General features: G+C 49.9%; 1 protein-coding gene across 11 annotated transcripts in view; it reads left to right on the top strand.

The window, feature by feature from the left end:
* The window catches only part of MSI2 (musashi RNA binding protein 2), a 385,267-nt gene that overhangs the window by 124,902 nt on the left and 245,853 nt on the right, over window positions 1-14,512 (top strand). For all 11 annotated transcript variants that reach the window (XM_032871987.1, XM_032871986.1, XM_032871990.1 and 8 more), the window contains one exon: window positions 8,455-8,547. In XM_032871987.1, coding sequence (XP_032727878.1) covers window positions 8,455-8,547 — 93 coding nt within the window. The remainder of the gene's footprint in view (window positions 1-8,454; window positions 8,548-14,512) is intronic.

The following is a 14,512-nucleotide window of genomic DNA, read 5'->3' as shown; positions in this document are numbered from 1 at the left end:
TATGACTGTGTTACTGATCTGTGGACAGGTCACCCATGAGGGCTGCAGCTTTCCCCCCAACCAAGTGTAAAAGGAAGTAGTATTTTTAAATTAGCCTGGGAGGGAGCCAGGCAGAGGGCTCTGAGTTGGAGGTGGGAGCCCGCCGGAGCAGCCTGATCATTTCATTACGAGATCACGTTCTCCGGTAGGTGAGTTACTGTTGTTTTAATCAGAGGTAATGTTGTAACCTGACTATGCCGGATAATTGTGTGTAAATTATATTCCAGCCCCATATAGAGGAAGGCTATTTTTTTCCTTCCAATTTTAAAGCTATTTAGAGGGAATGCCAAATTGTAGCCTGAACCCCAGTGCTCTCTGGCTCGTAGCTATAGATGGGAGAGAGAGCTCGGAAAAACATTGGCGGTTATATTTATAATTAGTTTCCTCTGAAGTTAAATTAATTTCTGCAGTTGGCAACATCAAATATTGTTACACCTTTGTCCATTGGTCAACCAGGGGATCATTACAGAGCACGTGGATGTAGCTGGTGGATACAGTAGCAGGCGAGAGCATGCTTTCTGGGACCCGTGGGTTTATTTTTAAACCCTTTTTGCATACAGACTCTCTATTTAGGGATCTTTTTGGCCTGTCATAGGAAAAAAAAAAAAAACCACAACAGCTTTATTGAGATATAATCATGTGCCATACAGCTTACCCATTTAAGGTGCAGGTCAGTGGTTTTTAGAATATTCACGGATATATGCATCATCTCCACAATCCATTGTAGAGCATGTTCAAAACCCCCAAAAGAAACCTGCTACTCTTTTGCCATTATGATCCCTGCTCCCCCAGCCCTGAGCAACCACTAATCGACTTTCTGTCTCTGTGGCATTCCCTGTTATGAACCTTCCTGGGCATGGAGTCCTATAGCATGTGTGACCTTTTGTGACGGGCTTCTCTCACTTAGCATAATGTCTTCGAGGCTTATCCATGTTGCAGCATATGTCCATATTTTGTTCCTTTTTGTGGCTGGATAATACTCCCTTCCACAGATCATATCGCACTTAATTTATCTGTTCATCCTTGCCGGGCATTTGGGTTGTTCCAACTTTTTGACTCTTACGAACTGCAACGAACATGTTGTGTGAGGCTTTGGGTGGACAGATGGGTGTGTACGGGGTGGTATGCACTGGGAGTGGACCTGTCTGTTGGTCACCTAGTAACTCGCCGTGTAATCGTCTGAGGGACGGCACCATTTTACGTCCATCCCCACCAGCAGCGTCTGGCCTGTCATTTCTGCATCTTTGCATCAGACTTGCTCGTCCTGGTGCCCTGTCCTCTCCCGTGGCCCCGCTGTACTTTTCCGCTGGGAAGAAAGAAGACCACCTTAGACAAATGAAGGGGTGAGACACTTGAGTGAATAGGAGGGAGATTTTGACTCTGTCTTTTGTCACTCTGGTGCAGTGAGACGTCAGACACATACCATCTCCGAGTCTCCATTCCTTGATTGTGGGAGAGAGGCTGAGACCTGACCTGGGATTGACAGGAGGCGGAGTAAGGCAGCTCGTGAGGAGGGCATAGCCCTCGTGCAGGGAGTGAGAGGTGAGAGCAGAGCATTCTGAGCGCCAAGGGAGACGCAGGAGACCCTGGTCTCCTCCCAACCTCTTGGGTGGTATCTTGTAGGCACCTGTTTGTGAGCCCTGGCCCCGCTTGTAGGAAGTGTTATGCCAGGGCGATCTAGACTTTGTGGGCAACACCGAGCAGCATTTGGGTTACTCCCTCATCTCCTAGTAGGTATCGCTTTACCTTCTGAGGCAGAGACTTGCCCCTGTGGTCCCCTAAGGCGGGTATGCACGTGATGAGCGTGGGCTGCCTTCCTTGGGAGGGTAGATTCGGACCGTCACATGTGGGAGCAGTGTTCTCCTCCTCCACGATGGCAGGGGGCCTCCATGTGGATTTCTACTCCACGGTCACCAAGAAAAGGTGAGGCCAGGGCTGTCATGTCGTAGGGCGCCTGGGGCAGGTAGGTCTTCATATTGGTTTCTTAACAAATTAAGACAGCCTTCAGGGATTAACGCTTAGAGATGTTTTCTCTCCGAGTTCGGGAGTCCAGAAGTCTGCAGTGAAGGCATTGGCAGGGCTCATTGCTTCTGGAAACTGTGAGGGAGAAGCCATCCCTGCCTCTCTGCTACCTTCTGGTAATTGCTGGCAATTCTTGGGGTTCCTTGGTTTGTAGACACATCTCTGCTCCATCTTCACATGGCCTTTCCAGGGGTAGCGTGTGTCCCTTCTCCTCTTGGAGAACCCAGTCATTGGATTTAGGGCCCTCCCTGCACCCAGGATGATTTCATCGCAGGATCCTTATGTTTCCAAAGACCTGGGTGGACGTGAATTTTGGGGGGACTCCAGTCAACTGGTTCACTGTGGTCTTTTTCCACATATGATTCTAGAATCATTTGGAGATAATTCTAGTACGTGGGTTCTGTTTTTGTGTGCTCAGTGAGTTTTGCCACTGGGTTCAGATACTGTGGCAGTAGTGGTAACAAGAGTGGTAGTTTAGAGGCAGGAGGGAAGGGTGGAAACAAATACTGGGGGAACTTGGGAGTTTTAGAGGGCATGTCCCTCAGAGGAAGCTCCCTGTGGAACGGGGCTGTGGAGTTTGGGACTTCTGTGACCCTGGTTAGCCCTGCGAGAGCTTCTTTGCCATACAAAGACTGGGCTTAATTTTCAGATACAGGGAACCAACACTAGAATGAGAACATACAGTTTTACCCAAGAATCTGAAGAACAAAGTGTTCACCCGATTCAGAGTCTGGGATGGAATTTGCATGGTACCCAACTGCACATCCATTCTCCCTCATCATTCTGCTTTGCCTTTAACCAGCACATGAGCCATGTTGCTGGGGCTTGACTTTTCCATCTGTAGAATGGGGATGATGGGCAGTCAGGCTTGCAGAATCCTGCCCAGCACTAGCATTCTTAACATCTTCCCCGGGCTGTCTCCACCTTGGGGCTCCCAGAGATGGGAGAGCTTCTGTAAATGAGTCAGTGCTCTTGGGCAGTGAAGATGACTCATCTGTGTCACCAAAGGGGGAATCTGAGCTCTTTGCAGGAACGTGGTATTGGCAAGAGCTGACTTAATTTCTCTGGGCTTCTCTCCTACCCATTCAAGACTCTCTAGAGCCATGTCCTACCTTTCCATGCATTTGTCAGAAGGAGAAACATGTTTAGTTATTGTGTGTGTGTGTGTGTGTTTAAAGATTTTACTTATTTATTTGACAGAGAGAAACACAGCGAGAGAGGGAACACTAGCAGGGGGAGTAGGAGAGGGAGAAGCAGGCTTCCCGCCGAGCAAGGAGCCAGATGTGGGGCCCAATCCCAGGACCCTGGGATCATGACCTGAGCTGAAGGCAGACATTTAATGACTGAGCCACCCAGGAGCCCCATAGTTATTGTTGTTTTACTGTGTGACAACTGATATCTTTGGGACAGAGCTCCTAGAGCTAAGTTCTCCCCATCAGTCTCATTCTTCAAAGTACTTTCTCCTTTCTAATACCTCTGCCTTTTGCTTTTAGCACGCGCGCGCGCGCGCGCACACACACACGCAGACACATGCACATTCATCTGCTTTATCCTGTTTTACAAAAATACAACCAGCGGCCCCACTCTGAGTGACCCTTTCAGATGCAAACACATTTTTTAAAAGGGATTTTTTTGAAACTTCAAAAAAAAAAAAAAGCAGCTCTTTGGTCAGAAGCAGGAAGGTGGGGTGTTCTGGGCAGCTCTGGTTAGCAGCTGGCTTTGGCCAGTTCTTATGGGTAAACAGCAATTTTCCAAACTGGAATGGGTGCTGGGGTTTTCTTTGTGGAGCCAAGAGGTGTGGAGAGCAGTGGTGTTTAGTTAAATTACGGGTCTAGATGCAGAATGTGCAGCCGTGATTTGTGAGAGCCTGAACCCTCCCAACCCCCTGATGTGTGTGTGCACACACACATACACATTCCCGGAGTGCCGCCTGAGACTATAAAAGGAAGGGCATCTGTTTGGAGAGGTGGCTGTCCCCAAGGGCGCTGGGCTCTTGGTGGGTATCTAGTGTCTTAAAGAGTGGAAAGCATTTGCACAAAGTGTTTTCTACAACCCCTCCACCAAAAACTCCATGCAAAGGACATTTAAGCTTCTTTTCCTAATGGATTTTGGATTGAGCCTTCTCTGGAACAGATGGATGGCTCTTCCCATTTGGGGGCACGGTGGGGACCGCCTGGGGCTGCCTGAGCATTTTGGTGCAGTGGCCAGCTTCCCTTACTTTGTGTGGTTAAGTGCTATATGGGCGTGAGGGCTGTGGGTCAGGAAACAGTTACCCAAAGGGCCTGGCGCAGGAAGAAAACACAGGTGGCTCTCTCCACTGTGGGTGGAGAGGACTTTTTATAACACAAAGGACTGTGGAGTCGGGGGACCCGCGGTAACGTGTCCTGCTTGCCGTTTCCGAGGTCAGAAGAGGGTTTAAGCTCTGGGGATGCTTGGGCAATTCCTGGGGCAAGTAGCAGCCAAGATGGAAGGTTTGGGACTAGAGACTCTCCCCAGACACACACACACACATACGCACGCCTGCGCACAGACGTGGACACAGAAACTTTGATAGTATCGATAAGAATTTGAGGACCTCCAGTGAGTCCCACTGGGAGCCTGGACATGACAGCTAGCCCTGCCCCTGTCCTGTCCTCGCCAGCAGCCCTGGAGGTGGAAGGAAACAGGGTAGAACGTGTGATTCTGGAGTCCTCTCTGCCTGCCTCCTGTGTCCCTCTTCGGAGCGCAAGTCATCAAGCCCTGCACTGTCCATTTAGCTGTGATGGCGTCAGGATTCCCAAAGTAACCCCGCCCCCACTTCCTCCAGTGTGCCCTTGGGGTGTAGAGCCCTGTTGCCCCCTGGCCTTGCTCTCCTCTCCCAAAGCCAGGACACTGTTGGATAGCTAACTGAGTGTTGCACATCTTCCCACTGGCCTTTTCACGTCTGGAAGGTTTTGATTAAACCAGTTTCCTTTTAGCATTTGCTGAAGAGTGGGATCACTGTATCTGAGCCCGTTCCTGGAGAGGATGTTTTAGTAAGTTGGACTCTTTGGCATAGTGTCTGGGGCCTAGGATTTCTCATCCTTCTTAAAAAAAAAAAGTACTTTACAGACGTTTTGGGGACGTGTAGATTTATGTCTGGCTGTCTGCCCCAGTGTCTAAGCTCTGGCTTGATAGGTTTATGGCTGTGGAGCAACTGTAGAGAGTGTAAGGGGGGTCTTTCCATTTAACCAGTTACTGGGGAACGAACATTCTGTTGAGTTCTGTTATCTGGGACGAAGACACATTACTCATTTAATTACCTGGGTCCATGTGAACATTTGGAATATAAATAGGGTCTGCTCTATACCCACCTGTCTCTAAACAATGTGTAAATGGCACCATCGGGTTCATTTTATAGAATGCTTCTCCAGAGTTTCTTTAAGTTGAGAATTCCACTAATGCATGTTTGTGGATCACAGTAGCGTGTCTTTATAGATATTTAATTACTTGGCTGGGTTTAAAAAAAAAAAAGGAATGAGAAATCTGAAATGAAACTATTGGGGAGTCTTTGCCCATCTGAAATCACGCAGGAAAGTGGTTTTGAAATTACAGTGGAAGAGAACGGGGCACCCAGACTTGATTTATCAAAGATTTTTGTGTGAAATATCTTTCTGTCACACATTTATTCTGAGCTTGAAGGATGAACGTAGTAATTGACTTTGGATTCAGTTACGGTGACCACTTACCTAACATCTGCCTGGTGTCCTGCTAGACACTTTGGCATATGTTATTTAATTTAGTCCTAATAGGAGCCTTGCATGGTAGGCTAATTATTATATCTCCATTTTATAGTGGATTGAATTCTACATTGTATTGGAATGTAGGCTCCAAGACCTAGCACTTAACATATCTGTTGAATGAATGCCATTAGGAAAGTTAGGGTAGTAAAATTTGGCAGTCAGTGAGTGTCTGGAGAGATTGAAATCTAGAGAGGGACTGATGGAGTTTCACGAGAAGGTGACCTTGTCCTCCAGAGGGACTTACGGAAAGGCTGAGGAGGGAGGTGGACAGTAAGGAGCAGAATAAGATGCCCACTGGTTAATGAGAGGTTCTTGGAGTTGACACTGTAGATGCTGGTGGGATCTTCGTAGCATGTTCTCACGTCCATGATCTCATCTCCTCTCCCGTTCATCTGAAAAGAGACGAAAAGTGGTAAATCACAGCTTTAAACACGTGTGTAATCACTGCATGCCTCTCAGAGCCCATAGGAAGTGTGCAGAATTGCTAGCACAATGTCCTCGTAAAATTGTGCAGCAAGCCCGCTACAGGGGCGCTCCAGGTGGGGCTCTGTCAGTGGGCTGTGGTGGTAAGTGTCCCTCCTGGAAGCTGCCAAACCAAAGCTGGAGCTCCTTGAAGTCTGGGAGCCTCCTTCTGTTCACGGCCATCGTGAGTCCTGATTGATGGGAGTTGGGGGTTAGTTGGGACCAATGCACCCATCTGGGACTGTGCGGTGCAGAGCATGGGGCCAGACCTCAGGGGGGCGCTCCTCAGCACAGCCCACCCGTCCCCACCCAGGGGGCTCTCAGCCAGGGTGCTCCTCAGAGAGGTGGCTTGGTCCTTTGTTCCCTCAGCCAGGGTGTCTCAGCCTGGGGGACAGTGGGGATCCTGGCAGCCACAGCCCCTGTATTTAGGCCTCCCACATCGAATTGTCATGGACACAAATGACATTTTGTGTGTATATGTGTGTGTGTGTGTGTTTAACATTCTCAGCTTCATCTTATTCACTTATTTTTGGGATTTCAGTCATGCTTTTATTTACATGTTCTCATAAAACATTTCCCCTCAGTTTTACTGAGGTGTGAATTGACAAAATTATGAGATATTTAAAGTGTACAAACATTATGATTTGCTAGATGTGTACATCGTGACAGTTTCTCTTGTCAGGTTAAGACTTTGGGCTTTTATTATGTGCAGCCAAATAGGTGAGACCCTGTTCTTATTTAACATTTAAATAAAATTGTTCTTAGTAGCACATTAAAAAAAAAAAAAAACCCAAACTGAAACACACACACAGCCTAGACTCAGTGTTCAGAATAAAATTTATTTTCTTGTTCCACTCTTGGCTCCTGCCCAGGATGTTTGTTTCTGTCTCTGCACCGTTTGTGTCATTTGCTTTAGAACTGTTGGGATTCTGAAACGTGACCACAGCCATTCATTCTTCCCATCGGAGAAGACACTGGGGTCCCACTGGGGTGGGATTCTCTGTGCCTGGTGCCTACTTGGCATTGTGGAGGGAGGGTACCGAGAGGAATCAGGAACTCAGTGTCTGGGGAGGAAGTAAGAAAGATAGGATCACCCATGATTTCTGCACTGGGTGGGAAGAAGTGGGTGCCAGGACAGGCTGGTGGGTATGGTGTTAGGGTTTCAGAAGAGGTGGGGGACAGCTTCTGGATGTGGTGACGGCATAGATAGCTTGTGTTTTGGAGAAGGTCGTTGGATCTTGAGGGATGGTTACGACTTGCTGTGGGAGATCTAGGCACAGAGAGGCGTTCTCGGGAGAAGGGCTTGTATGGATGAAGGGGCAGATCCTGGGGGCTTAGCGGGGCTTGACTGAGTGTAGAGTGAGTCAGGGCGAATGGTGAGGAATCAAGAGGGGAAGGAGAATGAGGTCCGAGCTCGAAGGGTGGCCCCTGTGTGCAGGGCCGGTGTCTGTCAGCTTGGTGTAGACAGCCCATCCATATGTTTGCATGATGTGTGAGTTTCTTGTTCTTTCTTTCTTTCTTTCTCTCTCTCTCTCTTTCTTTCTTTCTTTCTTTCTTTCATCTTTTTTTGATTGATTTATTTATTTGACAGAGAGAGAGAGAGAGATCACAAGCAGGCAGAGAGGCAGGCAGACGGGGGCAGGGGGGAAAGCAGGCTCCCCGCTGAGCAGAGAGCCCAATGCGGGGCTCCATCCCAGGACCCTGAGATCATGACCTGAGCCGAAGGCAGAGGCTTAACCCACCGAGCCACCCAGGCGCCCATGTGTGACTTTCTTATTGACAAATTTTATGGTACTTTCTGGGCAGCAGATTTTTATGCACATGATTCTGTTCTGTTCACATCTCTTAGGTTTAAAATAGCTTTGATGTGCCACTTTTCTCTTTGTGCCAGAAATCAGAATGAAGCTGTGTATGGTGGCTTAGAGGTTCTGAAGTCCGCTCTGTGTCTGTATGAAACCCAGGCTTGCAGGTTGTGGCCCGAAGGCCCGAGATCTCCAGCGTGGCTGTCTCCAGCGCTCTGAGATGTCTAAAAGGCCCGCGCTGTACAGCTCGAATTTATCTGAAATTGCCTTCCTAGAGGAACGTGGAGAGCGGCTTGTTTCCGCGCCTTCGCGAGCGTTGCTTCAGATAACCTGGTTAACCCGTGTCCTCCTCTTGTCGCTTCTTGCAGATGGTCACAAGAACAAAGAAAATATTTGTAGGCGGATTATCTGCGAACACGGTGGTGGAAGACGTGAAGCAGTACTTCGAACAGTTCGGCAAGGTAAGCGGCGCGTGGGGCTGGTGGCCGCCGCGGCCCCTCCGTCTGCCGCAGCTGCGTCCTCAAGAACCTTGTCCTTGCACACCCTTGTCCTTGCCCTGGGTCGTCGAGATCTAAGTGAAATCTGTCAGGAGCTGCTGTGGAAGAGTCCGGCTTGTGGTCGGCGTGGTGCCGCACGTGCCTGCAGGAGCAGACAGAGCGGCCTTTCAGTATGGTGTCGCTGGCATTTGCTGGCCATGTGGGGTCTGGGCTGGGAGCCGGTGGTGCTGGTGGCAGCGGCTGGGGAGGGACGCGGGGCTGTGACTCACAGGACAGGAGCTCCCGCAGAAGCTGCTAGAGGGCTGTGAGTCGGTGCTGGGCGGCATTCTGTGCCTTTCTGGAAGGTGCATTAAGAGAGGAGGCTCCCTGGGGTCCTGCGCTGTTCAGCCTTTCCCTGTCAGATGCCCAAGGAGACTCGGGGAAGATGCTGGGCCTGTACCTGTCAGCGTGTGGGAGACAGGTGTAAAATGGATCCCCTGGGCTCTGTTGCTGAACCAGCCCGGGAGCAACACAGAATACCTCCGGTCAGCCAGGAATCGGAGTGGGAATATGTAGGGGACAGACACAGTCAGCAGATGGACAGTCGGGATATGCCACTGTGGGCAACGTGCTTAATTCAGCCTCTCTCTAACTGGTGAGGAGCTGGTGCCTTGGAAAGCAGCGTTCCTCTGATGGCTGCATGGTCCCCGGGCTCTGACAGGGCAGCTTGGGGCGGGGAGACTGGCCTTTTGGGCCTTGTGTGGTACCTCTCCTCTGGCTGCCATGTCCTAGGAGGCTGGCAGCTGGTTGGCCGCGGTGGCCCTCTGCTTCCTGTCTTCGAGTCGCTGTAGATGTTGTTCTGGGAGTCCAGGTCCAGGTGTGCGAAGGTCCCCCTTGCACAGGTCCGCATCCCTGCTGCTGTCGGGCTGAAATGGTGGTGGTAGGGGGAGGGGGTGGGATGAGATGACACTGCACCTGTTCTGAGCTCTGTCACTCATGTCACCCCTGGTGACATCTATTTTGCTGGGCCTGGGTGCTACCAGGCACTGCTGCCCACTGCCTGGCCTGAAGGCTCTGTGCTTTTATTTGTTTGCTCAAGGTGATGGGCAGCTCAGACCTCATCCCTGGGTGTTTCGAGTTGTAAGCCGTGATGAGGGCCGTGATCACTATGTAGCTTTAAAACGGAGATTTTTCCCATCTGTGGTCATCTCCAATTTGTGTATGGATGGGAGACATGCAACAAAGAGAGACCAGGCTCCTCCAGCCGGGCTTGGCATTCAGCATGGCACTTCACTGCCCTTCCAGGTTGCTTAGGAAAGACGCCCTCCCCATGGCACCGTCTTGCATTGCCAGTTGGGGGTGATTCATTCTGGCCGTTTTTGCAGAACTGCTTAGTGTGTCGGTGACCATGTACTTCTCTTCAAGACTCGCTCAAAGCACAGGTGGGGGGGGTGGGGGGTTTGGTCCCCCGCCCAGCCCCACCCTGCCTGGGGGGAGAGACTGGAAATAATCACAGGAGACAGGCCCAGCTTGTGTCATGGAAGGCTGGCAAGTGTGAGCCCCTTTGCTACAGTTCTGCCTCTAAAACAAGGCCAGGAGCAAACATGAGGTGGGGTTTCTTTATTGAGCCATAACCTGGAATCTTGTGGTCCTATTTGTGGGTGTCAGGGAAGTTGGGCTGTTAGAATATTTCGGACAGGCCGGCACCTGCCGGACCTGTGCTTGCTCCCACTTCCAGGCTTCTATTTGTCTCTCGTTCTCCCTTTCTCTTTCTGTCTTTTTCCGTTAGCACTTACGGCTGGGAGCCGGTGAGCCCGCCGTGGGAAGCTCTGCCAGCTTTGGCCGGGCCCAGGGCCGCAGCTATCCTGGCCCCGAGAAGAGTTGACCCCTTGTCAGGGAGGTAGTCACAGCCCGTCTTCCCTGGTGTGGCCCGCGCTGGGGCTGAAGCTGCTCGGTTAATTTAGCAGTAACATTTGTAGATTCCAGCAGGACGTGTAAACTTATCAGATGTTTTATTAAAGGACTAAGGAGGCTTTTGAATGTATCAAAACCGTAATACACTTCTTAGGGCTTGTTTCGTGCATGTGGTCGGTGCGTTGTCTGGGTCTGTCTTCAGAGGGCTTATATTCCTCCTTGTGCTGGTGGATGGTGTCACGTCTGTGCCCCCGTGGGCAGGGCCCACCACCTCTCAGGATTCTGGTATAATTCACTTGGAACCAGAGCCATCAAAAGAGAGGAGACGTGGGGCGCCTGGGTGGCTCAGTGGGTTAAATCCTCTGCCTTCGGCTCAGGTCATGGTGTCGGGGTCCTGGGATCAAGCCCCACATCAGGCTCTTTGCTCAGTGGGGAGCCCGCTTCCCTCTCTGTCTCTGTTTGCCTCTCTGCCTACTTATGATCTCTGTCAAATGAATTAAAAAAAAAAAAAAAGAGGAGACGTGCTGCGAGGCCCTAAGGCAGCCTCAGCCCAGTGACGCGTCGGCAGACCGCCTCCAGGCTTCAGCAGTTTATATTCTGGTTGAAGAAAACGGAACGCACACACCCCTGTGTCAGCTAGACTCACGTACTTGTACACATTCTCATCTGGAAAGTCGTTAGGGGCCCTTTTTGGTTGGTTAACAGCAAGTTAGCAAGGGGGAATTTTATCAGTGACTACGTACTGCATTAAGTCCTGGGCCAGGCCATTGACTTGTATTATCTCATTTAATTCTTCTCCAGGAGGTTGGTGGGGGTCTTGCATTGTTTTTGCAGCGTGTTAAATGGAGTCTAGGTGGGATTGAGTCTTTGACTTGGGGTCAACCCCTCTCCCCACCATGAAAGGTAGAGCTGGATGCAGGCTTCCCTTCCAGGTTTGTCTGATACCAGAATCTGAACTCTGGGCCCTGTTGCAGCCTCGGATCAGTCCACACGATGGGCTGAGGGTGGGGAGGGTGCAAAAGGAAGGAAGAGACTGTGCTGGTCCACAGGCCAGGGCAGTGCTGGGAACAGACATAGATTGCCTCATTTCATCTGCACGGCGGATTTGGGTGTCATCTGGCCCTTTGACAGAGGTGAGCATTAAGGGTCAGGGAGGTTACCCAGGTAAGGCAGGATAACAGCTAGAATTCAAACCCTACTTCCTCTTCCCACACTTCCAGAACTTTCCATCCTTCCAAGCCCCATTCGGGGTTTGCCACCCGCGTTTTAGGTTTCCCTCGCTGTCATTCCTCTCTCCTCTCACTCTTCCCATTGTGCCTGAGGTGGCAGCTGCTTCAACTGTTTATTTCAGGTGGCAATCAAGATCGGTAAGACTGCTATCATGGGGCTGAGCTAAGGGAGTTTAAATATGTCATTACTGTAAGTGGAGTGGGTGCAGAATGACACACCGAGAACTTTAAATAACTCAAATTGGAGGTTTGTAAACCCTTTTGTGCTTTTCACCCACCTTCCTCCCAGAAACTTACCCCCACCCCCCTGGTTAGGGATGCCATTACTTGTTTATATTTAAGATGAGATTATGAAGTGTGGCCATTGGCATAAGGGTTCTGCTCACTTGGATGGCCATCCTTGCCCCTTTGGATAGCTGTTCTGATGCTGTCATTAGAGGAAGGTAAGGTAGAAGTATTCCAGGCTCTCGTGCTGGGCCTGACCATGCAGTGACCCCACTGTGACCCCTCAACAGGCCACGTCTTTCCTGGCCTCGCTTTCTCCTCTAAGGGAAGGAATTGGAAAAGGTTGTAAAGGGTCAGATAGGAAATGTTTTTGACTTTATGGAGCGTATGGTCTACATCATAACTGTTTGCTTTTGTATGGAGGAAGCAGCTATGGCATAGCCATAATTAGATGTGGCTGTGTTCCAATAAAACTTTATTTATAAATACAGGTGGTGGGCCACATTTGTCCTGTGGGCCATGATTTGCCAGCCCTTGGACTAGGTTATTCCTAAGGTTGGTTTCAAGCTTGCAAATTCAATAATCTAGAAAGTACGTTTAAACGTACAGGAGCACCTGGGTGGCTCAGTTGGTTCGGCGTCTACGTTTTGCTCAGGTCATGATCCCAGGGTCCTGGGATTGAGCCCCACATCAGGCTCTCTGCTCAGCAGGGAATCTGCTTTTCCCTCTCCCTCTGCCCCTCCCCCTGCTCATACATGGTTTCTCTCTCTCTGTCTCTCTCAAATAAAATGTTCAAAAAAAAAAAAATACAAACGTATATAGGTGGATAGATGGATAGATGGGTACCGAAGGTATCCATAGACTGTAACCAAAACAAGGTATTATCAATAGTAGTAGGCATGATATAATAAGTGAAACCGTCCTAACAGTGGTAGAGTTAGTTTCTGGACTGCATGATGCTGGAACAGCGAAGGGATTCTCTATTTGGAAAAAGCTGCTATTTATAAACCAGAATCTTCATCCTATGAGTAAGATCCAGGGACCCGTAGAGTATTTCTAACTCCTTATTCCACGTGCTAGATCTGAGTTAATGAAGAGTCAGACTTCATGAAGTTCAGATTTTACTATGCAGATTCTTTGGCTGTGAGTTGGGTGTTTCTGACTTGGAGGGATGTGTGCTTTGTGCTGAGCTCTTTGATGCATTTTAAAGTCCGATTCTCAGGACCATCAAGCAGGATGGGTGGACTATCATGTAGATGACCGGACTGATGCGGAGAAAGGTCCTGAGTCGTCCGAGATCATGATACAATCCCATGCTGGGGAGGGCCCAGACAGTCGTTCATTTTTGTACCATCAGGCCTCTTTTCACTGTTTATAAAAACCTCATCTCCTACTTCACCACGTAGCAGCCCCTGCACTCCTAGGGAGCCGGTTTTGTTCATTTGTCAAGAATGTCGATGTGCAGGAATTTATTTTCGCGCGTCAGGTTCCCTAGCGGACGTTATCTGTGCTCCCAATTTTCATACGTCCAGGAATGATGTACGCAGACCATTCCAGAAAGTGGCACGTGAGTGATGCCCTGGTCGGCACGTACAGACCCAGACAACCGGTTGGAGGGTTTGCCACCTTGCTCCCCGCATCGCCATCCGGAAGAGCCCAGCTTGGTAATTAACAAGCACTGGGATCACAGAAGCTCCGTGGGCGTGGGTTTCCGCCTTCTCCCCTTTCGGCCCCTCCTTAAAAGTACCGGTTTCTTAAATTCTCACTTATAGGATTTGGGAGATCAAACAGAGGCCTTTAAACTTAATGAGTTCTCGGCTTCGTCCCGGATGGAGCAGCTCTACGCCTTTCAGCTGTTCACCTGGATGACAGGGCCGTTCAGTGCCGAGCTCACTAGGTAATTCTCACTTGATAGAACTCCTGTGAAAGCAAAGCAGCCCGCATCTGGAGGCTTCCAATTATACTTCACATGGTGAACTGTGTAATTAGTTTGGAAGACTCGCGCTCAGTCGTTGGTTTATCCTAATCGGCTTTGGCTTTCCCCACCAACAAAGTGAGCTTATTTTGCTAAGCTGCAACGACTCTGCACCCTTTGTTCCAGCCTTTTATTGTCTCATTCCTTTCATTCTGTTTTACTGCCAAAGTTCTGTTTCATTAGGCCTACAAGTCATTTCCAATTCAGTGGGCTGCTACAATCCGGCCTTTATCACTGGCTGCCCTGGTTCCCATGTCCCTTCTGGGCCAGTGCCCGAGTTTGCGGTTTGACATGAGGGCTTTAACCCCTTCCTGGGCCAGCCCCTCGCCCTGGTGGCTGGCAGGAGGAGGCCTTCAAGGAAATGGGGTCTGGAGAGTTGGAGCTCTTTAGGTCCCATCAAAGGGAGCCCCCATGGAAGTGAGGTGGAAAGGGTCCTCTGAAGTCCTTTTGGTGGAGTGGGTTTGTGTGGGGGCCTCCAAACGTGAACTTGAGCTACAGGGAATGGTGCTGGAAGGCTTCTGGAGGAAAGAAAAAGATGGAAAATAAGAATGAATTGGCGCTTTAAGATGGTGGGATCTTTTCATATATCCCGCCCGTGTGTGGGATG

The sequence above is a fragment of the Lontra canadensis genome, unplaced genomic scaffold (genome assembly GCF_010015895.1).
Source record: "Lontra canadensis isolate GAN:19392208 unplaced genomic scaffold, GSC_riverotter_1.0 scaffold43, whole genome shotgun sequence".
NCBI lineage: Eukaryota > Metazoa > Chordata > Mammalia > Carnivora > Mustelidae > Lontra > Lontra canadensis.
The sequence above is the reverse complement of the archived record's forward strand: the minus strand, read 5'-3'. Positions and strand labels throughout refer to the sequence as shown.